The sequence below is a fragment of the Oncorhynchus masou genome, chromosome 18, assembly GCF_036934945.1.
Source record: "Oncorhynchus masou masou isolate Uvic2021 chromosome 18, UVic_Omas_1.1, whole genome shotgun sequence".
NCBI classification, from domain to species: domain Eukaryota; kingdom Metazoa; phylum Chordata; class Actinopteri; order Salmoniformes; family Salmonidae; genus Oncorhynchus; species Oncorhynchus masou.
In genome coordinates, this window is record NC_088229.1 from 69,701,487 (window position 1) to 69,728,051 (window position 26,565).

The 26,565-nt window shown below is 50.9% G+C and overlaps 1 protein-coding gene across 1 annotated transcript; it reads right to left on the reverse strand.

Moving 5' to 3' along the window:
- Positions 1–5,442: 5,442 nt before the first annotated feature.
- Positions 5,443–25,635, reverse strand: LOC135559420 (2-oxoglutarate and iron-dependent oxygenase domain-containing protein 3-like). The gene is made up of 6 exons (XM_064993571.1): positions 25,618–25,635; positions 25,348–25,380; positions 24,809–24,873; positions 24,490–24,550; positions 23,950–24,099; positions 5,443–5,648 (listed from the first exon to the last, which is right to left on the reverse strand). The coding sequence occupies exons 1-6, from the start codon at positions 25,633–25,635 to the stop codon at positions 5,604–5,606; spliced, it is 372 nt and encodes a 123-aa protein (XP_064849643.1). The 3' UTR covers positions 5,443–5,603.
- Between the last annotated feature and the right edge of the window lie 930 nt (positions 25,636–26,565).

The following is a 26,565-nucleotide window of genomic DNA, read 5'->3' on the forward strand; positions in this document are numbered from 1 at the left end:
TGTATTGATTATCAACTAACTTGTCACAGAATGACAATTGAGTTGATTAGATTCCATGGTTGTGGGAGTGGTAGGGACCCACATGACACAACCATGAAATCTAACCAACTCAATTTCCCTTCTGTGATGAAAGCCAGTTTCTTATTAATATGTTGATATTTGGACTATAAAAGTGAATCTTTGGGAAATGTGCAGGAATTTCTGCTTTTTGAATTATGCCAACTGGCCTGCATTTAGAAGGCCCCTGAGTGAGCGTCACTTGTCCCTCTAATGGAACAGATCTGTATGCATATTCATGACTCCTCCGTGTCACTATCTGACACACTCTTTCATCTTTCCCCCGGTAAGATTTGATCTCAAATTGTTTGGGAGTAAGTGGATTGGAGGGGTGAAGAATAAAGAAGGGCTGCTGATTTGTTAAGGGGAGAAGGCTTCATAAACAGGTGCTTGAACCATGTCCCGAGCTTGAGATTGTAAACTCTGTGTCTGGGTGTAAAATAGGAAAAGGCTCGACTTCTTTAAGGAGCTTAATGTGTTTCAGAAAGCTAAGGGTGAGTCATAAGCCCAATTCCAAAAACAGGTGACTTCCGGATATTTTATTTCTTCCAACAACAAAACACACACACACAGAGAATCTTCTCCTTTCACAGACATATCCCATTTGAACAATGATAAGCTTGACATATAAAAAAGACAAATTGCTTTTCAACTGTGGGGTTTCAACAGATTGATACTTTCACATGAAGATTACCACCAGTCCACCTCTCCAAAAGCCATTTCTCTAAAGCCTGGTTTTGCTTTGAGCCATTCGGTGTCTTGCTGCCATTCGGTATCTTGCTGCAGATCATAGGAATGGCCACAGGCATAGAAAAGCATTGGCGTACAAACACAGAGAGACAACAAGATAGAAATAGAGGACACAGGCATTTGACCCGTTCTGCAACATAATCAATACAGAAATACCAATGGGATGGAGACAACCCGTTCTGCAACATAATCAATACAGAAATACCAATGGGATGGAGACGACCCGTTCTGCAACATAATCAATACAGAAATAGCAATGGGATGGAGATGACCCGTTCTGCAACATAATCAATACAGAAATCCAATGGGATGGAGACGACCCGTTCTGCAACATAATCAATACAGAAATACCAATGGGATGGAGACGACCCGTTCTGCAACATAATCAATACAGAAATACCAATGGGATGGAGACGACCCGTTCTGCAACATAATCAATACAGAAATACCAATGGGATGGAGACGACCCGTTCTGCAACATAATCAATACAGAAATACCAATGGGATGGAGATGACCCGTTCTGCAACATAATCAATACAGAAATACCAATGGGATGGAGACGACCCGTTCTGCAACATAATCAATACAGAAATACCAATGGGATGGAGACGACCCGTTCTGCAACATAATCAATACAAAAATACCAATGGGATGGAGACGACCCGTTCTGCAACATAATCAATACAGAAATACCAATGGGATAGAGACGACCCGTTCTGCAACATAATCAATACAGAAATACCAATGGGATGGAGACGACCCGTTCTGCAACATAATCAATACAGAAATACCAATGGGATGGAGACGACCCGTTCTGCAACATAATCAATACAGAAATACCAATGGGATGGAGACGACCCGTTCTGCAACATAATCAATACAGAAATACCAATGGGATGGAGACGACCCGTTCTGCAACATAATCAATACAGAAATACCAATGGGATAGGGACGACCCGTTCTGCAACATAATCAATACAGAAATACCAATGGGATGGAGACGACCCGTTCTGCAACATAATCAATACAGAAATACCAATGGGATGGAGACGACCCGTTCTGCAACATAATCAATACAGAAATACCAATGGGATGGAGACGACCCGTTCTGCAACATAATCAATACAGAAATACCAATGGGATGGAGACGACCCGTTCTGCAACATAATCAATACAGAAATACCAATGGGATGGAGACGACCCGTTCTGCAACATAATCAATACTGAAATACCAATGGGATAGGGACGACCCGTTCTGCAACATAATCAATACAGAAATACCAATGGGATGGAGACGACCCGTTCTGCAACATAATCAATACAGAAATACCAATGGGATGGAGACGACCCGTTCTGCAACATAATCAATACAGAAATACCAATGGGATGGAGGCGACCCGTTCTGCAACATAATCAATACAGAAATACCAATGGGATGGAGGCGACCCGTTCTGCAACATAATCAAAACAGAAATACCAATGGGATGGAGACGACCCGTTCTGCAACATAATCAATACAGAAATACCAATGGGATGGAGACGACCCGTTCTGCAACATAATCAATACAGAAATACCAATGGGATGGAGACGACCCGTTCTGCAACATAATCAATACAGAAATACCAATGGGATGGAGACGACCCGTTCTGCAACATAATCAATACAGAAATACCAATGGGATGGAGACGACCCGTTCTGCAACATAATCAATACAGAAATACCAATGGGATGGAGACGACCCGTTCTGCAACAATATCAATACAGAAATACCAATGGGATGGAGACGACCCGTTCTGCAACAATATCAATACAGAAATACCAATGGGATGGAGACGACCCGTTCTGCAACATAATCAATACAGAAATACCAATGGGATGGAGACGACCCGTTCTGCAACATAATCAATACAGAAATACCAATGGGATGGAGACGACCCGTTCTGCAACATAATCAATACAGAAATACCAATGGGATGGAGACGACCCGTTCTGCAACATAATCAATACAGAAATACCAATGGGATGGAGACGACCCGTTCTGCAACATAATCAATACAGAAATACCAATGGGATGGAGACGACCCGTTCTGCAACAATATCAATACAGAAATACCAATAGGATGGAGACGACCCGTTCTGCAACATAATCAATACAGAAATACCAATGGGATGGAGACAACCCTTCTGCAACATAATCAATACAGAAATACCAATAGGATGGAGACGACCCGTTCTGCAACATAATCAATACAGAAATACCAATGGGATGGAGACGACCCGTTCTGCAACATAATCAATACAGAAATACCAATGGGATGGAGACGACCCGTTCTGCAACATAATCAATATTCGATCAAGTCTTATTGGTCATATATGTGTTTAGCAGATGTTATGCAGTAATATCTAACAATATCTAACCCTCTAAGGGAAAGGAATCGAGAATATGTAAATATATGGACGAGCAATGTCAGAGCGGCATAAACTAAGATACAGTAGAATAGTATAGAACCAAGTATATACATATGAGATGAGTAATGTCAGAGCGGCATAGACAAAGATACAGTAGAATAGAATACAGTATATACAGGAGATGAGTAATGCAAAATATGTCAATATTATTAAAGTGACTAGTGTCACATTTACTAAAGTGGCCAGTGATTTCAAGTCTATATATATATATATATATATATATATATATAGGCAGCAGCCTCTAAATATGCTAGTGACAGTCTGATGGCCTAGAGATAAAAGCTGTTTTTCAGTCTCTCGGTCCCAGCTTTGATGCACCTGTACTGACCTCGCCTTCTGGACGATATCGGCGTGAAAAGGCAGTTGTTCGGGTGGTTATTGTCCTTGATGATATTTTTAGCCTTCCTGCGACATTGGGTGCTGTAGGTGTCCTGGAGGGCAGGTAGTTTGCCCTTTTTTTAAAGTTTGCAGGGGCTTTAATTTCTTATTTCTCCTGAGGTTGAAGAGGTGCTGCTGCACCTTCTTCACCACACTGTCTGTGTGGTTGGACCATTTCAGTTTGTTCGTGACGTGTACGCCGAGGAACTTGAGGCTTTCCACCTTCTCCACTGCGGTCCCGTCGACGTGGATACCGGGGGGGGGGTGCTCCCTCGGCTGTTTCCTGAAGTCCACGGTAACCTCCTTTGTTTTGTTGACGTCGAGTGAGAGGTTATTTTCCTGGCACCACACTCAAGGAGCCCTCACCTCCTCCCATTCTGCAGCACAATCAACACAGAAATACCAATGGGGTGGAAACGTGACACAGAACAACAAAAGAGCATAAAACCTATTTACTTTTATATAACTTTATTTAGACTGAAGAACATACTGTATAGTAAGTGGAATGTGATGGAGGAGCAGTACAACGTTGTTTCCTTTGCCACTGATAAAAAGGGCACGTAAAGACTGATCCAGAGACAGTTTTGGTTTTGTAGCCCATGATGGAGGAGGGTGGAACTGGAGTATGGAAAACTGACCCGTGTGTATTTTAATCATTTTCATAATGTCTTCTCCTTTGTCCTTCTCCTCGCCTCTACCGTCAGTCATGTGATCAGCACCACATAGACAAGTAAAAAAACATACATTTCTGTTTTAATTAGACACTATATAGGGTATTTCAGGTGTTCCCGAAGTATCAGAAAAATATTTCAGATGTTCCCTAATTATCTAAACAAATCTGACCCCTCTCTCCCTCTTCACCCTCTCCCTCACCCCTCGCTCTCCCCTCCCTCCTCACCTCTCTCCCCCCCTCCCCCCTCCCTCCCTCCCTCCCTCCTCCTGCCCTCCCTCCCTCCTCACCTCTCTACCCTCCCTCCTCACCTCTCTCCCCCCCTCCCTCCTCACCTCTCTCCCCTCCCGCCCTCCCTCCTCACCTCTCTCCCCTCCCCGCCCTCCCTCCCTCCTCACCTCTCTCCCCCTCCCGCCCCTCCCTCCCTCCTCCCTCACCTCTCTACCCTCCCTCCTCACCTCCCTCCCTCCCTCCCTCCTCACCTCTCTCCCCTCCCTCCTCACCTCTCCCCTCCCTCTCCCTCCTCCCCTCCCTCTCTCCCTCCCTCCCTCCCCCTCCCTCCCCTCCTCCCTCCCCTCCCTCCCTCCCCTCCCCTCTCTCCCCTCCCTCCCTCCTCCCCTCCCTCCCTCCCTCCCTCCTCCCCCCTCCTCTCCCCCTCCCTCCCTCCCTCCTCCCTCCTCTCCCCCTCCCCCCCTCCCTCCCTCACCTCCCTCCCTCCCTCCTCATCTCCCCCTCCCTCCTCACCTCCTCCTCCCCTCCCTCCCTCCCTCCTCCCCTCCCTCCCTCCCTCCTCATCTCTCCTCTCTCCCCTCCCCGCCCGCCCTCCTCCCTCTCCTCCTCCCCTCCCGCCCCTCCCTCCTCACCTCTCTCCCCTCCCTCCCTCCCCCCTCCCTCCCTCCCTCTCTCCCCTCCCTCCTCACCTCCCCCCTCCCTCATCCCCCTCTCCCCCTCCCTCATCACCTCTCTCCCTCCCTCCCTCCTCCCTCTCTCCCCTCCCTCCCTCCTCACCTCTCTCCCCTCCCTCCCTCCTCACCTCACTCCCCTCCCTCCCCCTCCTCACCTCTCTCCCCTCCCGCCCTCTTCACCTCTCTCCCCTCCCGCCCTCCTCACCTCTCTCCCCTCCCGCCCTCCTCTCCCTCTGTTGTAGGAGTCCTCCAGGTCTACAGGTGACACTGTCACACAGAGGTGATGGGAAGGGCAGGGTCTGCGATGGTGTGGGCGGGGTCACAGGTGAAGCAGACAGTGATGGCGTAGAGCGTTCCCCAACGAGACCTGCTCTACGTGGTGAAGGTTCTCTGACCCCGAAGGAAAAGATACTCACCCTGGAGGAGGAGGAAGAGAAGAGAAAGAGGAATGGAAGAGAGATGGATTGATGTCTCTCTGACCCTGGAGTGGAAGAGAGGAAGGGGGAGGGGGGGTAGGAATGAGGGATAGAAGAGAGATATGGGCTGGTGACCATCCTTGGAGAGCAGTTGGTTAGACCAGAGGGAGAGTTAGACCAGAGGGAGAGTTAGACCAGAGGGAGAGTTAGACCAGAGGGAGAGCAGTTGGTTAGACCAGAGGGAGAGTTAGACCAGAGGGAGAGCAGTTGGTTAAACCAGAGAGAGAGTTAGACCAGAGGGAGAGTTAGACCAGAGGGAAGGTTAGACCAGAGGGAAGGTTAGACCAGAGGGAGAGCAGTTGGTTAGACCAGAGAGAGAGTTAGACCAGAGGGAGAGTTAGACCAGAGGGAGAGCAGTTGGTTAGACCAGAGGGAGAGTTAGACCAGAGGGAGAGCAGTTGGTTAGACCAGAGGGAGAGTTAGACCAGAGGGAAGGTTAGACCAGAGGGAGAGCAGTTGGTTAGACCAGAGAGAGAGTTAGACCAGGGGGAGAGCAGTTGGTTAGACCAGAGGGAGAGTTAGACCAGAGGGAGAGCAGTTGGTTAGACCAGAGGGAGAGTTAGACCAGGGGGAGAGCAGTTGGTTAGACCAGAGGGAGAGTTAGACCAGGGGGAGAGCAGTTGGTTAGACCAGAGGGAGAGTTAGACCAGAGGGAGAGCAGTTGGTTAGACCAGAGGGAGAGTTCGACCAGAGGAGAGTTCCCAGAGGGAGAGCAGTTGGTTAGACCAGAGGGAGAGTTAGACAAGAGGGAGAGTTCTGAGGGAGAGTTCGACCAGAGGGAGAGCAGTTGGTTAGACCAGAGGGAGAGTTAGACCAGGGGAGAGCAGTTGGTTAGACCAGAGGGAGAGTTAGACCAGAGGGAGAGCAGTTGGTTAGACCAGAGGGAGAGTTCGACCAGAGGGAGAGTTCGACCAGAGGGAGAGCAGTTGGTTAGACCAGAGGGAGAGTTAGACAAGAGGGAGAGTTCGACCTGAGGGAGAGTTCGACCAGAGGGAGAGCAGTTGGTTAGACCAGAGGGAGAGCAGTTGGTTAGACCAGAGGGAGAGTTAGACCAGGGGGAGAGCAGTTGGTTAGACCAGAGGGAGAGTTAGACCAGAGGGAGAGCAGTTGGTTAGACCAGAGGGAGAGTTCGACCAGAGGGAGAGTTCGACCAGAGGGAGAGCAGTTGGTTAGACCAGAGGGAGAGTTAGACAAGAGGGAGAGTTCGACCTGAGGGAGAGTTCGACCAGAGGGAGGGCAGTTGGTTAGACCAGAGGGAGAGCAGTTGGTTAGACCAGAGGGAGAGTTAGACCAGGGGGAGAGCAGTTGGTTAGACCAGAGGGAGGAGAGCAGTTGGTTAGACCAGAGGGAGAGCAGTTGGTTAGACCAGAGGGAGAGTTAGACCAGGGGAGAGCAGTTGGTTAGACCAGAGGGAGAGCAGTTGGTTAGACCAGAGGGAGAGTTAGACAAGAGGGAGAAAGGAAAGAAGGATGAAAGAAATAGTGGATTATAAGGGAAGCGAGAAATCGAGAGAGATGGGCTGTAGGTAAAATATGGTATAGCAACAGAGAGATAAGAGAAAGATACATTGGAGATAAACAAAAGAGCCAAGAAGATGAGATGGGGAACGAGATGAGGTGACAGGAAGTGGCAGAGAGGAGGTAACAATCTAGTAGTATGGAGAGATGAGGACTGGTGCAGAAGGTTCAATAAAAAAATACAAAAAATAGTAGTGAGCTCCCAAGCCAGCACTTTACAAGAAACAGAAAACACAGATGTTCTTAATGTCTGAACATAGACGTAGTCATATGTGCGGGTTGGCCAACAGAGCTGATTGGCTGGGTCAGCGAACAAGAATTAGGCCGAGATGCAGGAGAAAGTAAAATGATTTAAAAGCTCCTTAAAAAAGTTGATCCACTCAATGTTTCTGCTACAGACTGTGCTGAGCTGTTTACATAACCATGCCAGTGTCATTCTAGGGCAGAACTTTGTGTTTTTGTAAAAAAGTGAGTGTCATTAAATTTTTAACATAAAGCTGAAATTGTTTTCTGGTTGTTTAAAAGAGCATTTCCTGGGAGGAAGGTTGTGTGTGTGGTGTGTGTTCTATAGAAATACCCCTAGCTGTCTAGCAGAGGACAGCAGGGGAAATCAGTGCCAGGCGTTAGGTAATAGAATTTACGCTCTGAAAAACAACACAATGAGAAAAAGGACAGAAACAGTAAGGTGACAGCTAACAGAGACAGAGACCCAGACAGAGACAGAGAGACAGACAGAGAGACAGACAGAGACAGAGACAGACAGACAAATAAAGAGAGACAGACAGAGACAGACTGAGAGAGACAGACAGACAGAGACAGACCGAGACAGAGAGACAGACCGAGACAGAGAGACAGACAGATACAGATAGAAAGACAGAGACAGAGAGTATCTGATCTGATTGGTCAAAAAAGTCTCTCTCTCCCAAAATTGGGCAAACAATCAAAATTGAGCTGAAAACACAGTCATTGAACATGAAGGAGATAAGTGTTCTGTCTACCAGATAAAGTACCAAGATGCATCTCAAAAGTACCTGTGGTCTCTTCATATGAACAGACCACATGGGAGCAAGAAGTGTGGATGTAGAAAAGGAGACAAGGGAAGGAGGAAGAGAGAGAGATAGATTAAGACTATTGGCAGGAAGGTGTATGACTAATCGAACCATGTAGACAGTAGATGCTGCTTAACCTGTCACCCTAAAACCAGCCCATCACCAGTCTATCACCCTAACACCACCCTAACACCAGTCTATCACCCTAAAACCAGCCCATCACCAGTCTATCACCCTAAAACCAGCCCATCACCAGTCCATCACCCTAACACCACCCTAACACCAGTCCATCACCCTAAAACCAGCCCATCACCAGCCCGTCACCCTAAAACCAGCCTATCACCCTAAAACCAGCCTAACGCCCTAACACCAGTCTATCACCCTAAAACCAGCCTATCACCCTAAAACCAGCCTATCACCCTAAAACCAGCCTATCACCCTAAAACCAGCCTATCACCCTAACACCAGTCCGTCACCCTAACACCAGTCCGTCACCCTAACACCAGTCCGTCACCCTAACACCAGTCCGTCACCCTAACACCAGTCCGGCACCCTAACACCAGTCCGTCACCCTAACACCAGTCCGTCACCCTAACACCAGTCCGTCACCCTAACACCAGTCCGTCACCCTAACACCAGTCCGTCACCCTAACACCAGTCCGTCACCCTAACACCAGTCCGTCACCCTAACACCAGTCCATCACCCTAACACCAGTCCGTCACCCTAACACCAGTCCGTCACCCTAACACTAGTCCGTCACCCTAACACCAGTCCGTCACCCTAACACCAGTCTGTCACCCTAACACCAGCCTATCACCCTAACACCAGTCTATCACCCTAACACCAGTCTGTCACCCTAACACCAGTCTATCACCCTAACACCAGTCCGTCACCCTAACACCAGTCTGTCACCCTAACACCAGTCCGTCACCCTAACACCAGTCCATCACCCTAACACCAGCCTATCACCCTAACACCAGTCTATCACCCTAACACCAGTCTGTCACCCTAACACCAGTCCGTCACCCTAACACCAGTCTATCACCCTAACACCAGTCTGTCACCCTAACACCAGTCTGTCACCCTAACACCAGTCTATCACCCTAACACCAGTCTGTCACCCTAACACCAGTCTGTCACCCTAACACCAGTCCGTCACCCTAACACCAGTCTGTCACCCTAACACCAGTCCGTCACCCTAACACCAGTCCATCACCCTAACACCAGTCCTATCACCCTAACACCAGTCTATCACCCTAACACCAGTCTATCACCCTAACACCAGTCTGTCACCCTAACACCAGTCCGTCACCCTAACACCAGTCCGTCACCCTAACACCAGTCTGTCACCCTAACACCAGTCTGTCACCCTAACACCAGTCCGTCACCCTAACACCAGTCCATCACCCTAACACCAGTCCATCACCACCCTAACACCAGCCTATCACCCTAACACCAGTCTATCACCCTAAAACCAGCCTATCACCACCCTAACACCAGTCCATCACCCTAACACCAGTCCATCACCCTAAAACCAGCCTATCACCACCCTAACACCACACTAACACCAGTCCATCATCCTAACACCAGCCTATCACCCTAAAACCAGCCTATCACCCTAAAACCAGTCCATCACCCTAAAACCAGTCCATCACCCTAAAACCAGCCTATCACCCTAACACCAGTCTATCACCCTAAAACCATTCCATCACCCTAACACCAGTCCATCACCCTAACACCAGCCTATCACCCTAAAACCAGTCCATCACCCTAACACCAGTCCATCACCCTAACACCAGTCCATCACCCTAACACCAGTCCATCACCCTAAAACCAGCCTATCACCCTAACACCAGTCCATCACCCTAACACCAGTCCATCACCCTAACACCAGTCTATCACCCTAACACCAGTCTATCACCCTAACACCAGTCCATCACCCTAACACCAGCCTATCACCCTAACACCAGCCTGTCACCCTAACACCAGTCTATCACCCTAACACCAGTCCGTCACCCTAACACCAGCCTATCACCCTAACACCAGTCCGTCACCCTAACACCAGTCCGTCACCCTAACACCAGTCCGTCACCCTAACACCAGCCTGTCACCCTAACACCAGTCCGTCACCCTAACACCAGTCTATCACCCTAACACCAGTCCGTCACCCTAACACCAGCCTATCACCCTAACACCAGTCCGTCACCCTAACACCAGTCTATCACCCTAACACCAGTCCGTCACCCTAACACCAGTCCGTCACCCTAACACCAGTCCGTCACCCTAACACCAGCCTGTCACCCTAACACCAGTCCGTCACCCTAACACCAGTCCGTCACCCTAACACCAGTCCGTCACCCTAACACCAGTCCGTCACCCTAACACCAGCCTATCACCCTAAAACCAGTCTGTCACCCTAACACCAGTCCATCACCCTAACACCAGCCCGTCACCCTAACACCAGCCTGTCACCCTAACACCAGCCCGTCACCCTAACACCAGTCTATCACCCTAACACCAGTCTATCACCCTAACACCAGCCATCCATGCTCTCATCAGCAGAAACATATCGATATCCTTCAGACAATGAATCTATTCCTCCCACACTGCCATCATTAATTATCCCCCATTTTATTTTCTTTCTCCACAAACTCCTGGGTGAGTTAGTCATCTGATTTTAAAGTTTACATCTCTGAATTCCATAAATATATTTAAGTGTTTGGGTTGAATTATGTGTTAAAGTAAGGGACTCTCTCCTTTTCCTCTCATCTTCCTTGCCCTTCAAAATATTTACCTCTCCCTCTTCCCTCCATCCTCCCTTCAATCTCTCTCAATCTGTTTCTGTCGTGCTCTCTACCCCCGCTCTTCATCCTTTCACACTCTTCTTCACTTCCCTCCCTCTCTTCCCTCCCTCCTCCTACTTCTCTCAACCAGCTGCTGCTATCCATTTGATCCCTCCGGTTTCTTCTCTTTCTGATTGCCTGTCGTCATAATTAAACTCTATTCAGCAACACCACCTTCTCAAACAGCCTTGTTTATAGCAGTGAGGGGTTCACGACCTCATCAGACCACAGAAAAGGAAGGGTGATCGTCGTTCAACACAACGGCACGAGTCTCTTCCACGTCACTCACTTTGAGATTGTAGAGTTGGCTGTGGTGTAATGTGGCATGGTGAGCCAACTTCCTCTCGTCAAGGCAGGAGGTGCCTGTCAGTCCTCCACCTCTCCTCAAGGTGCCACTTGGATAAATCTGGTTATGAATCTGGCGAAGTGGAGGTGAATTTACATGGGAGGAAAAGGACTGATCCGATGTAACATCATGATTCCTGCTTGACTCTCGTCTCCCTCTCTTTTATCCTTCTTCCTTTGTATCTCCCTTCATAAAGCAGTGGCACACTGACACTCAGTTTCACGTTCTGCTCCATCTCATCTGTCACTCTGAAGGTGTCAGAGAAGGCACACAGCGGTCCCTCTCCCAAACCGTTCTGAGCCTTTAGTTGTCCATCCACCGCCTCCCTGTCATACATGGCTTTTATCTCTTTGAATAATAAGGACTTGGGTGGTGTCAGAGAAGGCACACAGCGGTCCCTCTCCCAAACCGTTCTGAGCCTTTAGTTGTCCATCCACCGCCTCCCTGTCATACATGGCTTTTATCTCTTTGAATAATAAAGGACTTGGGTGGTGTCAGAGAAGGCACACAGCGGTCCCTCTCCCAAACCGTTCTGAGCCTTTAGTTGTCCATCCACCGCCTCCCTGTCATACATGGCTTTTATCTCTTTGAATAATAAGGACTTGGGTGGTGTCAGAGAAGGCACACAGCGGTCCCTCTCCCAAACCGTTCTGAGCCTTTAGTTGTCCATCCACCGCCTCCCTGTCATACATGGCTTTTATCTCTTTGAATAATAAAGGACTTGGGTGGTGTCAGAGAAGGCACAAAGCGGTCCCTCTCCCAAATCGTTCAGGGCTCACCCTCTCTTTTCCTCGTCCTTAGCAGAGAATACATTAGATGTCATAGATACTCAACTGGCGGGTCTGATCCGGACCCAATAAAATACAGGTCCCAAATAAATAATAATAATAATAATAATAATAATAATAATAATAATAATAATAATAATAATAATAATAAATAATAATAATAATAATAATAATAATATAATATAATAATAATAATAATAATAATAATAATAATAAATAATAATAATAATAATAATATAATAATAATATAATAATAATAATAATAATACTAATAAATAATAATAATAAATAATAATAATAATAATAATAATAATAATATAATAATATAATAATAATAATAATAATAAATAATAATAATAATAATAATAATAATAAATAATAATAATAATAATAATAATAATAATAATAATAATAATAATAATAATAATAATAATAATATAATAATAATAATAATAATAATAATAATAATAATAATAATAACAAATAAATACTGTAGTGTTTATTTTTCTCAGGTCGGGCTTCAACCTCTGGTATCATATAAACACACATAAGACATGAAATAATGTTCAGAATGCAGGAAACTGTCTCTGCGCCAACAAGATGGGTGTGAACAGTTTGGGGGTTTCTTACAACGCCGATAAAATTACAATATCCATCCCGACCTTTGCCACCTAGGAAATGTGCGTGACCGGACCTTCTCATATAGCACTTGAGTTCCCCGGCTCTATATTTCATATAGAAATACTTTGGCGACGTGTAATTCTGAAGGTCTGTCACATGAAACACAGAACTCAATTCCATGAGATGTGAAAGAAAATAAATATCCATAGTCCATGAAAGAGACAAGAGGAGTTTCAGCAAAGAGGAGAGGTGGATAAATACAGAGCAGGATACAGAGAAAAGGGAGAGTGAGACAGGAACAGAGAGAGAGACGGAGACAGAGACAGAGAGAGAGACGGGGACAGGGACAGAGAGAGAGAGACGGGGACAGGGACAGAGAGAGAGACGGGAACAGAGAGAGAGACGGGGACAGAGACGGGGACAGAGACAGAGACGGGGACAGAGACAGAGAGAGAGACGGTAACAGGAACAGAGAGAGAGACGGGGACAGGGACAGAGAGAGAGACGGGGACAGGAACAGAGAGAGAGACAGGGACCGGGACAGAGAGAGAGAGACAGGGACAGAGAGAGAGACGAGGACAGAGACAGAGAGAGAGACGGGGACAGAGAGAGAGATGGGGAGATGGACAGAGAGAGAGAGAGACGTGGACAGAGAGAGAGACGGGGACAGAGAGAGAGACGGGGACAGAGAGAGAGACGGGGACAGGAACAGAGAGAGAGACGGGGACAGAGAGAGAGACGGGGACAGAGAGAGAGACGGGGACAGGAACAGAGAGAGAGACGGGGACAGAGAGAGAGACGGGAACAGAGAGAGAGACGGGGACAGAGAGAGAGACGGGGACAGGAACAGAGAGAGAGAAGGGGACAGAGAGAGAGACGGGGACAGAGAGAGAGACGGGGACAGGAACAGAGAGAGAGACGGGGACAGAGAGAGAGACGGGGACAGAGAGAGAGACGGGGACAGGAACAGAGAGAGAGACAGGGACAGAGAGAGAGACGGGGACAGAGAGAGAGAGATGGGGAGATGGACAAAGAGAGAGACGTGGACAGAGAGAGAGACGGGGACAGAGACAGAGAGGGAGACGGGGACAGAGAGAGAGACGGGGACAGGAACAGAGAGAGAGACGGGGACAGAGAGAGAGACGGGGACAGAGAGAGAGACGGGGACAGAGAGAGAGATGGGGACAGAGAGAGAGACGGGGACAGAGAGAGAAGGGGACAGAGAGAGAGAGAGAGAGACGGGGACAGAGACAGAGAGAGAGACGGGGACAGAGAGAGAAACGGGGACAGGAACAGAGAGAGAGACAGGGACAGAGAGAGAGACGGGGACAGAGAGAGAGAGATGGGGAGATGGACAAAGAGAGAGACGGGGACAGAGAGAGAGACGGGGACAGAGAGAGAGACGGGGACAGGAACAGAGAGAGAGACGGGGACAGAGAGAGAGACGGGGACAGAGAGAGAGACGGGGACAGAGAGAGAGACGGGGACAGAGAGAGAGATGGGGACAGAGAGAGAGACGGGGACAGAGAGAGAAGGGGACAGAGAGAGAGAGAGAGAGACGGGGACAGAGACAGAGAGAGAGACGGGGACAGAGACAGAGAGAGACGGGACAGAGACAGAGAGAGAGACGGGGACAGAGACAGAGAGACGGGGACAGGGACAGAGAGAGAGACGGGGACAGAGAGAGAGACGGGGACAGAGAGAGAGACGGGGACAGAGAGAGAGACGGGGACAGAGAGAGAGACGGGGACAGAGACAGAGAGAGAGACGGGACAGAGACAGAGAGACGGGTACAGGAACAGAGAGAGAGAGACGGGGACAGGGACAGAGAGAGAGACGGGGACAGAGAGAGAGACGGGGACAGAGACAGAGAGAGAGACGGGGACAGAGACAGAGAGAGATACGGGGACAGAGACAGAGAGAGAGACAGTAACAGGAACAGAGAGAGAGACGGGGACAGGGACAGAGAGAGAGACGGGGACAGGAACAGAGAGAGAGACGGGGACAGGGACAGAGAGAGAGACGGGGACAGAGAGAGAGACGAGGACAGAGACAGAGAGAGAGACGGGGACAGAGAGAGAGACGGGGACAGAGACGGGGACAGAGACAGAGAGAGAGACGGGGACAGAGAGAGATGGGGACAGAGACAGAGAGAGAGACGGGGAAAAAGACAGAGACGGGGACAGGAACAGAGAGAGAGACGGGGACAGGGACAGAGAGAGAGACGGGGACAGAGAGACGGGGACAGAGACAGAGAGAGAGACGGGGACAGAGAGAGAGACGGGGACAGAGAGAGAGACGGGGACAGAGAGAGAGACGGGGACAGAGACAGAGAGAGAGACGGGGACAGAGAGAGAGACGGGTACAGAGAGAGAGACGGGGACAGAGAGAGAGACGGGGACAGGAACAGAGAGAGAGACAGGGACCGGGACAGAGAGAGAGAGACAGGGACAGAGAGAGAGACGAGGACAGGGACAGAGAGAGAGACGGGGACAGGAACAGAGAGAGAGACAGGGACCGGGACAGAGAGAGAGAGACAGGGACAGAGAGAGAGACGAGGACAGAGACAGAGAGAGAGACAGGGACAGAGAGAGAGACGGGGACAGGAACAGAGAGAGAGACAGGGACCGGGACAGAGAGAGAGAGACAGGGACAGAGAGAGAGACGAGGACAGAGACAGAGAGAGAGACGGGGACAGAGAGAGAGATGGGGAGATGGACAGAGAGAGAGACGTGGACAGAGAGAGAGACGGGGACAGAGAGAGAGACGGGGACAGAGAGAGAGACGGGGACAGGAACAGAGAGAGAGACGGGGACAGAGAGAGAGACGGGGACAGAGAGAGAGACGGGGACAGGAACAGAGAGAGAGAGACGGGGACAGAGAGAGAGGGGAACAGAGAGAGAGACGGGGACAGAGAGAGAGACGGGGACAGGAACAGAGAGAGAGAAGGGGACAGAGAGAGAGACGGGGACAGAGAGAGAGACGGGGACAGGAACAGAGAGAGAGACAGGGACAGAGAGAGAGACGGGGACAGAGAGAGAGACGGGGACAGGAACAGAGAGAGAGACAGGGACAGAGAGAGAGACGGGGACAGAGAGAGAGAGATGGGGAGATGGACAAAGAGAGAGACAGGGACGGGGACAGAGAGAGAGACGGGGACAGAGACAGAGAGGGAGAGACGGGGACAGAGAGAGAGAGGGGACAGGAACAGAGAGAGAGACGGGGACAGAGAGAGAGACGGGGACAGAGAGAGAGACGGGGACAGAGAGAGAGATGGGGACAGAGAGAGAGACGGGGACAGAGAGAGAAGGGGACAGAGAGAGAGAGAGAGACGGGGACAGAGACAGAGAGAGAGACGGGGACAGAGAGAGAAACGGGGACAGGAACAGAGAGAGAGACAGGGACAGAGAGAGAGACAGGGACAGAGAGAGAGAGATGGGGAGATGGACAAAGAGAGACGGGGACAGAGAGAGAGACGGGGACAGAGAGAGAGACGGGGACAGAGAGAGAGACGGGGACAGGAACAGAGAGAGACGGGGACAGAGAGAGAGACGGGGACAGAGAGAGAGACGGGGACAGAGAGAGAGACGGGGACAGAGAGAGAGATGGGGACAGAGAGAGAGACGGGGACAGAGAGAGAGAGAGAGAGACGGGGACAGAGACAGAGAGAGAGATGGGGACAGAGACAGAGAGAGAGACGGGACAGGACAGAGACAGAGAGAGACGGGGACAGAGACAGAGAGACGGGGACAGGGACAGAGAGAGAGACGGTGACAGAGAGAGAGACGGGGACAGAGAGGGAGACGGGGACAGAGAGAGAGACGGGGACAGAGACAGAGAGAGAGACGGGACAGAGACAGAGAGACGGGGACAGGAACAGAGAGAGAGAGAGACGGGGACAGGGACAGAGAGAGAGACGGGGACAGAGAGAGAGACGGGGACAGAGACAGAGAGAGAGACGGGGACAGAGACAGAGAGAGAGACGGGGACAGAGACAGAGAGAGAGACAGTAACAGGAACAGAGAGAGAGACGGGGACAGGGACAGAGAGAGAGACGGGGACAGGAACAGAGAGAGAGACGGGGACAGGGACAGAGAGAGAGACGGGGACAGAGAGAGAGACGAGGACAGAGACAGAGAGAGAGACGGGGACAGAGAGAGAGACGGGGACAGAGACGGGGACAGAGACAGAGAGAGAGACGGGGACAGAGAGAGAGATGGGGACAGAGACAGAGAGAGAGACGGGGAAAAAGACAGAGACGGGGACAGGAACAGAGAGAGAGACGGGGACAGGGACAGAGAGAGAGACGGGGACAGAGAGACGGGGACAGAGACAGAGACGGGGACAGAGAGAGAGACGGGGACAGAGAGAGAGACGGGGACAGAGAGAGAGACGGGGACAGAGAGAGAGAGACAGGGACAGAGACAGAGAGAGACGGGGACAGAGAGAGAGACGGGTACAGAGAGAGAGACGGGGACAGAGAGAGAGACGGGGACAGAGACAGAGACGGGGACAGAGAGAGACGGGGACAGAGACAGAGAGAGAGACGGGGACAGAGACAGAGAGAGAGACGGGGACAGAGACGGGGACAGAGACAGAGAAAGAGACGGGGACAGAGAGAGAGACGGGGACAGAGAGAGAGACGGGGACAGAGACAGAGAGAGAGACGGGGACAGAGACAGAGACGGGGACAGAGAGAGAGACGGTGACAGAGACAGAGAGAGAGACGGGGACAGAAACAGAGAGAGAGACGGGGACAGGGACAGAGAGAGAGACGGGGACAGGGACAGAGAGAGAGACGGGGACAGAGAGAGAGACGGGGACAGAGACAGAGAGAGAGACGGGGACAGAGAGAGAGACGGGGACAGAGACAGAGACAGAGACGGGGACAGAGAGACGGGGACAGAGAGAGAGACGGGGACAGAGACAGAGAGAGAGACGGGGACAGAGACAGAGAGAGAGACGAGGATAGGGGACAGAGGGAGAGAGAGAGACGGGGATCGAGGACAGAGGGAGACAGGGACAGGGACCCGGGACAGAGGGAGACATACGGGGACAGAGGGAGAGAGACAGGGACAGAGGGAGAGAGACAGGGACATAGACCCGGGACAGAGGGAGAGAGACAGGGACAGAGGGAGAGAGACAGGGACAGAGGGAGAGTGACAGGTACCAGGACCCAGACCCGTGACAGAGGGAGAGAGACAGGGACAGGGACAGAGGGAGAGAGATGGGGACAGGGACCGGGACAGAGGGAGAGAGATGGGGACAAAGAGAGAGACGGGGACTGGGACAGAGGGAGTGAGATGGGGACATGGACAGAGGGAGAGAGATGGGGACAGAGGGAGAGAGACAGGAACAGAGAGAGAGACGGGGACCGGGACAGAGGGAGAGAGACAGGGACAGAGAGAGAGAGACAGGGACAGAGGGAGAGAGACAGGGACAGAGGGAGAGAGACAGGGACCGGGAAAGAGGGAGAGAGACAGGGACAGAGGGAGAGAGATGGGGACTGAGAGAGAGACGGGGACAGAGGGAGAGAGACAGGGACAGAGGGAGAGAGACAGGGACAGAGGGAAGGAGACAGGGACCCGGACAGAGGGAGAGAGACAAGGACAGAGGGAGAGAGACAGGGACAGCGAGAGAGACAGGGACTGGGAGAGAGACAGGGACCGGGACAGAGGGAGAGACAGGGACCGGGAGAGAGACAGGGACAGAGGGAGAGAGACAGGGACATGGACAGAGGGAGAGAGACAGGGACAGACGGAGAGAGACAGGGTCAGAGGGAGAGAGACAGGGACAGAGGGAGAGAGACAGGGACAGAGGGAGAGAGACAGGGACAGGGACAGAGGGAGAGAGACAGGGACAGACGGAGAGAGACAGGGTCAGAGGGAGAGAGACAGGGACAGAGGGAGAGAGACAGGGACAGAGGGAGGGAGACAGGGACCCGGACAGAGGGAGAGAGACAGGGACAGAGGGAGAGAGACAGGGACAGGGACATAGACCCGGGACAGAGGGAGAGAGACAGGGACAGGGACAGAGAGAGAGACAGGTACAGGGAGAGAGACAGGGACAGAGGGAGAGAGACAGGGACCGGGACAGAGGGAGAGAGACCGGGACAGAGGGAGAGAGACCGGGACAGAGGGAGAGAGACAGGGACAGAGGGAGAGAGACAGGGACAGAGGGAGGGAGACAGGGACCCGGACAGAGGGAGAGAGACAGGGACAGAGGGAGAGAGACAGTGACATAGACCCGGGACAGAGGAAGAGACAGGGACAGGGACAGAGAGAGAGACAGGGACCGGGAGAGAGACAGGGACAGAGGGAGAGAGACCGGGACAGAGGGAGAGAGACCGGGACAGAGGGAGAGAGACAGGGACCCGGACAGAGGGAGAGAGACAGGGACAGAGGGAGAGAGACAGTGACATAGACCCGGGACAGAGGAAGAGACAGGGACAGGGACAGAGGGAGAGAAACAGGGACAGGGACAGAGGGAGAGAAACAGGGACAGAGGGAGAGAGACAGGGACCGGGACAGAGGGAGAGACAGGGACAGGGAAAGAGGGAGAGAGACAGGGACAGAGGGAGACAGACAGGGACAGAGGGAGAGAGATGGGGACATAGACCCGGGACAGAGGGAGAGAGACAGGGACAGGGACAGAGGGAAAGAGATGGGGACATAGACCCGGGACAGAGTGAGAGAGACAGGGACAGAGGGAGAGAGATGGGGACATAGACCCGGGACAGAGGGAGAGAGACAGGGACAGGGACAGAGGGAGAGAGACAGGGACAGAGGGAGAGAGACAGGGACAGGGACAGAGGGAGAGAGACAGGAACAGGGACAGAGGGAGAGAGATGGGGACATGGACAGAGGGAGAGAGATGGGGACCGGGACAGAGGGAGAGAGACAGGGACCGGGAGAGAGACAGGGACAGAGGGAGAGAGACCGGGACAGAGGGAGAGAGACCGGGACAGGGACAGAGGGAGAGAAACAGGGACAGGGACAGAGGGAGAGAAACAGGGACAGAGGGAGAGAGACAGGGACCGGGACAGAGGGAGAGACAGGGACAGGGAAAGAGGGAGAGAGACAGGGACAGAGGGAGACAGACAGGGACAGAGGGAGAGAGATGGGGACATAGACCCGGGACAGAGGGAGAGAGACAGGGACAGGGACAGAGGGAAAGAGATGGGGACATAGACCCGGGACAGAGTGAGAGAGACAGGGACAGAGGGAGAGAGATGGGGACATAGACCCGGGACAGAGGGAGAGAGACAGGGACAGGGACAGAGGGAGAGAGACAGGGACAGAGGGAGAGAGACAGGGACAGGGACAGAGGGAGAGAGACAGGAACAGGGACAGAGGGAGAGAGATGGGGACATGGACAGAGGGAGAGAGATGGGGACCGGGACAGAGGGAGAGAGACAGGGACAGAGGGAGAGAGACAGGGACAGAGGGAGGGAGACAGGGACCCGGACAGAGGGAGAGAGACAGGAACAGAGGTAGAGAGACAGGGACAGGGACATAGACCCGGGACAGAGGGAGCGACAGGGACCGGGAGAGAGACAGGGACAGAGGGAGAGAGACAGGGACCGGGACAGAGGGAGAGAGACAGGGACGACGGAGAGAGACAGGGACAGAGGGAGAGAGACAGAGGGAGGGAGACAGGGACCCCGACAGAGGGAGAGAGACAGGGACAGAGGGAGAGAGACAGGGACCGGGACAGAGGGAGAGAGACAGGGACAGACGGAGAGAGACAGGGACAGAGGGAGAGAGACAGAGGGAGGGAGACAGGGACCCGGACAGAGGGAGAGAGATAGGGACAGAGGGAGAGAGACAGGGACAGAGGGAGGGAGACAGGGACCCGGACAGAGGGAGAGAGACAGGGACAGAGGGAGAGAGACAGGGACAGGGACATAGACCCGGGACAGAGGGAGAGACAGGGACCGGGAGAGAGACAGGGACGGGGACAGAGGGAGAGAGACAGGGACAGACGGAGAGAGACAGGTACAGAGGGAGAGAGACAGGTACAGAGGGAGAGAGACAGAGGGAGGGAGACAGGGACCCGGACAGAGGGAGAGAGACAGGGACAGAGGGAGAGATACAGGGACAGGGACATAGACCCGGGACAGAGGGAGAGACAGGGACAGGGACAGAGAGAGAGACAGGGACCGGAAGAGAGACAGGGACAGAGGGAGAGAGACAGGGACAGAGGGAGGGAGACAGGGACCCGGACAGAGGGAGAGAGACAGGGACAGAGGGAGAGATACAGGGACAGGGACATAGACCCGGGACAGAGGGAGAGACAGGGACAGGGACAGAGAGAGAGACAGGGACCGGAAGAGAGACAGGGACAGAGGGAGAGAGACAGGGACCGGGACAGAGGGAGAGAGACGGAGACAGAGGGAGAGAGACAGGGACAGAGGGAGAGAGACAGGGACAGAGGGAGGGAGACAGCGACCCGGACAGAGGGAGAGAGACAGGGACAGACGGAGAGAGACAGGGACAGATGGAGAGAGACAGGGACAGGGACATAGACCCGGGACAGAGGGAGAGACAGGGACAGGTACAGAGAGAGAGACAGGGACCGGGAGAGAGACAGGGACAGAGGGAGAGAGACAGGGACAGGGACAGAGGGAGAGAGACAGGGACAGGGACCATGACAGAGATGGGAACAGGGACCAGGACAGAGGGAGAGAGACAGGGACAGAGGGAGAGAGACAGGGACAGGGACATAGACCCGGGACAGAGGGAGAGACAGGGACAGAGAGAGAGACAGGGACCGGGACAGAGGGAGAGAGACAGGGACAGAGGGAGAGAGACAGGGACAGAGGGAGAGAGACATGGACAGGGACAGAGGAAGAGAGACAGGGACAAAGGGAGTGAGATAGGGACAGAGATGGGGACAGGGACCCGAGACAGAGGGAGAGAGACAGGGACAGAGGGAGTGAGATAGGGACAGAGATGGGGACAGGGACCTGGGACAGAGGGAGAGAGACAGGGACAGGGACAGAGGGAGAGAGACAGGGACAGAGGGAGAGAGACATGGACAGGGACAGAGGAAGAGAGACAGGGACAAAGGGAGTGAGATAGGGACAGAGATGAGGACAGGGACCTGGGACAGAGGAGAGAGACAGGGACAGGGGGAGAGAGACAGGGGGAGAGGGAGAGAGACATGGACAGGGACAGAGGAAGAGAGACAGGGACAAAGGGAGTGAGATAGGGACAGAGATGGGGACAGGGACCTGGGACAGAGGGAGAGAGACAGGGACAGAGGGAGTGAGACGGGGACAGGGACCTGGGACAGAGGGAGAGAGACAGGGACAGAGGGAGAGAGACAGGGACAGAGGGAGAGACAGGGACAAAGGGAGTGAGATAGGGACAGAGACGGGGACAGGGACCTGGGACAGAGACAGGGACAGAGGGAGTGAGACGGGGACAGGGACCTGGGACAGAGGGAGTGAGATAGGGACAGAGATGGGGACAGGGACCTGGGACAGAGACAGGGACAGGGGACAGAGACCGGGACCGCTTTCAAAAGTGTGTTTTTTCCCGCAACTACATTAAGGACGTTGTGCATTGACTGGGCTGTTTAGCTCCCTGTGCCACTCGCAATTAGAAAGCGCCTCAAGATGTATATCATTTTCTCGCATAGAATGTGACAAGCTGACCAATTGAATAGGTCAACTATTATTCTATGGGTTTGTCTGATGTTGATTGGCTGAGGAAATAATCATGTGTCTTCTGGATGATCATGGACAGAGTTCTGAATAAAAATCACAGTGTTATACATTAGTTTCCCCACGTCTTCCTGTCAGACATTAGATTAGTGCTGGGGCTGTAGAGAGAACGGTCACATTGCAGCAGAGAGGCCAGGGGTGTATGAATCCACCCCAGCAGTGTGATCGATTGGGGAGGGAACCAAAAAGACGCCGAAAGACATTTACATTTAAATTAGGTTGGGCCAAATACACCTAGGATGGGGGAGGGGACAGATGGGGGAGAGTGCTGGGGGGTTTAGGATGACATTGTTTTTCTCCAGCTGTTGAGGAGCCGAGAGAGAGAGAGAGAGAGAGAGAGAGAGAGAGAGAGAGAGAGAGAGAGAGAGAGAGAGAGAGAGAGAGAGAGAGAGACAGCGAGAGAGAGAGAGAGAGAGAGACAGAGATGATAAGGTGACATAAATTAATATTGCGAAAGACTATGGGATATGAATAATAATGATTGAGGCACCAGAAAATAAACAATGGTGAAAAATACAAATGAACGATTCCCAGAGACACACACACAAACTGATGATGGAGCGCTAGCAAATGAACAACGCTCAAAGATGGTAAAACACACATTAGCAAACAGATAAGAAACATTCAGACATTTCCATCGGGAGCCGTTTTCTGTAGTGTTCAACATGGATAAAAAGTGCAAAACAGTCGTATAAAATGAATAACCCAATGAATTACAAAGTTTGCTTTGCTGAGGACCACAGTCGAATAGCGAATGGGAGGAATCTGGTATGAAATGATCACTTCATTCTATTGCCCTGCTGGCTAAACAGTAATGAGATTCACTCACGTGGTGCAATCAAAGCCGCACAGAACATCTCACAGAAAATAGTAAATTTAAGATGAACCTACCGTCAAGACCATATTTAAAATCACTTTTTGGTGAGAAGAAAAACCTAAATGAATGAGAAGTTTTACTCTTCACCTCCTCACATTTAATATGTTTTAGTGTTCCTTCCATACGTTTTACAAAGTCATTGATACTGAACTACTGTACAAAACAGTTTCAGCTTATTTACATGTATATCAAATCTGTTTCATAAATATTAAAGGGGATATTTAAACACAGCTAGGAGGAAGTGTTGCCTTTGGTTTAGAAGAGTCTTGCTACAGCCAGTGTGTCAGCTATTGTGTGAAATAGAAAAAGGGGTCCTTCATTGCATTGTGGGATGCTATGACGCTTGAATACGTCTTGACTTCAAAACTAAAAGGTAATTCATGACACAGGATAACGCAGAAAAAAGTGTCTGTGTGTGTATATATATATATAATATGTATAAAACCTTACCTTCTATAATATTTTCTTACCTTGTCTATGTGAAGGTGCCAGTGCTCGTCTTGCTGTGTCTTGGCCAGAGCGCTGTTGACGCGTGAGAAGAAGGTGGGCTCGGTGAGGTACAGAAGAGGTGGGTCCAGGTCAAAGGTCGTTGCTACCACTGCCTGGATACGACCACGCACCTCCTTGGAGGGTGGAAATCCCCAAATCAAATTCAACCAATGAAACAGTCAGTCTCTCTATTAAAGAACATGTTATTTATACAGGGGCTTCTCGTAGCTGAACAGTAACCTGGGCCTGTAAAGTGCATTCACAGACACGCACAAACAATTTAAATGTGATGGAAACCAATTGAACTGTTTTTTATTTTTAATATTCTGTTAATTTAACCATAAAAGTAATTTTATGTGAACTACATCAAGACACACAGATTTTACCTGCAACAAGTCAATTTGATGGAAACACATATCTGGTTGGAAAATGAGCATTTTGTGTTGTATGCATATTTTAGAATATTCGCGTTAAAATCTATTGCAAATTGAATGGAAACCTAACTACACATACAAACACACCAACCTGTTGAGTCGGACGTCCTCTTCAGAGAATACATCCATTATCTGCTCCCTAAAGGGCCTGTCACCAGCCGCCACCAACCACCAGCCAGCCAGAGAGAACAGAACAGGGATATTAGCATCTATTACCATCTGGCAACACAGACAGCACAGTGCACAATTACCCAAGAGGCCATGACAGAGAAGCTATCCAAACAGAGCAGGATAAAGAAGAAGCAGGCAGATTGCTAGGCAGGAGATGCCACTGTTGTGGAAGCCAGATGGAGCGAGTGACATCATCTATAGTTAGGTTAGTTAGGGGACGGAGAGAGCGAGAGACCTGTAGATGTTGACAAACTGCTTCCTCATCGACAGAGCCCCAGAGTGCAGGTCCAGGATGGAAGCCTGGCGAGGCCAAAAAGAGAATGAGAAAACAAGCAAACTATTAGGACTTATTTCAGTCTACCTCTCTGTCCTTTACTTGTTATTGTTGCTTTGTCAGCTACCCAGGGATCCTCTGCTCTCTCTCACTAATCAGTAAATATATATATGTGTGTTTTTAATGTGCCCTGCTGCTTCCTCTCCCCTCACAACAGTATCTTAACAGGCCATGAACAGCAGGTCTACATTGGGTGGAGGGGAGAGAGGACGGAGAGGGGGCAACCAAGCAGCCATGAACGATAGGATTACACAGTAACTACATCAGCCCATCGGAACTGAACTTTGGATATTGAGCTCATAGAACTATTGTTGAACCACCCTGACCTCTAGTGGAGACAGAGGAAAGGTACAACTGGAGTCTGAGCAACAGTCTTCATCCTAGCCCTTCCCCGGGTCCTGTTTCAGTTCAAATATTCCTTCTTAAAAGTAGATACTCACCCCTCCATCTGAACCAGCCCCCTCTCTGCCAACCTAAGAGTAGATAGATACGTGACAGAGAGAGAGGAGTGTGGAGGGGGGGGGGGGGTTCTGCATTGAGGGCCATGGCCTCCTCCCTGGTCACTGAGTTGTCTGTATGAGGATCCTGGGGGGGGAAAGAGTATCTTACATCAGCTGCAACATCCCAGTAGGAACCTCCGCCTGCCTGTTCATCTTTGTTCAAATCACCACTAGAGGGAAGCCAACGCACAGGAATGGCAGAGCAGTTACCGTGGCAAGAAGAAGCATGTCAACCCTTTGGATTTACCTGGATCTCGGCATAAATTGGTCATCAGATTTGATCAAATCTTTATCTAAGTCACAACAGACAAACATAGTGTGCTTAAACTAAAAATGGCACGGCACACCAACAACAAAACCTCATCCCAACTGTACAGTATGGTGGAGGGAGTGTCATGGCTTGGGGCTGCTTTACTGCATCAGGGCCTAGACAGCTTGCTATCATTGACGAAAAAAGGTATTCCCATGTTTATCAAGACATTTTGCAGGTGAATGTTGGGTTATCGGTCCTCCAAATGAAGCTCAACAGAGGTTGGTTGATGCAACATGACAACGACCCAAAACACAGAAGCAAACCAACAACAGGATGGCTTCAACAGAAGAAAAGACACATTCTGGAGTGGCCCAATCAGAGTCCTGACCTCAACCCGATGGAGATGCTGTGGCATGACCTCAAGAGAGCAGTTTTATAAAGGCTTTCAATTACAAAAAAGAAAATGCAATTTAAAAAATTCCTGAAAGGCATCAGGTAAATTAATCCATAAAATTTTGCATATCTGAATATTCATGGAGAACTCAGGATGTTATTCTAGCCTTGCACTAATGCATCTAATTCAACTAAACTCTTTATATGGCATGCATCGTTTACAGATTGTGGCTTCAATACAAAACTGTTGTTTTAAACCCACCTGGGTAGCGTTTGTGGTTCTCACAGTCCTCAGAACACTCTACAGTGTAGACCCTGGGCTGATCAAACACCTCCGCATGTCTGACCAGGGTCTCTGTGACGTAAGGCCAGGTAGAGCCAGGTGAGGGTCCCCAACACAGCCAGGGCTGCCACCATCATTACTAGCAGAGAGCCTAGTGGTTAGAGCATTGGACTAGTAACCGAAAGGTCGTAAGATCGAATCCCCGAGCTGCCAAGGTACAAATCTGTCA

Bases quoted from the DNA above. Each gene is read 5' to 3' on its own strand.
- LOC135559420 (XM_064993571.1), bottom strand. The intron at 24,100-24,489 runs GTGTGTTTGTAT...CCCTCCAAGGAG, and splicing joins ACGTCCGACTCAACAGGTTG to GTGCGTGGTCGTATCCAGGC. The intron at 5,649-23,949 runs GTAAGAAAATAT...CTCCTCCTCCAG, and splicing joins GGCACCTTCACATAGACAAG to GGTGAGTATCTTTTCCTTCG.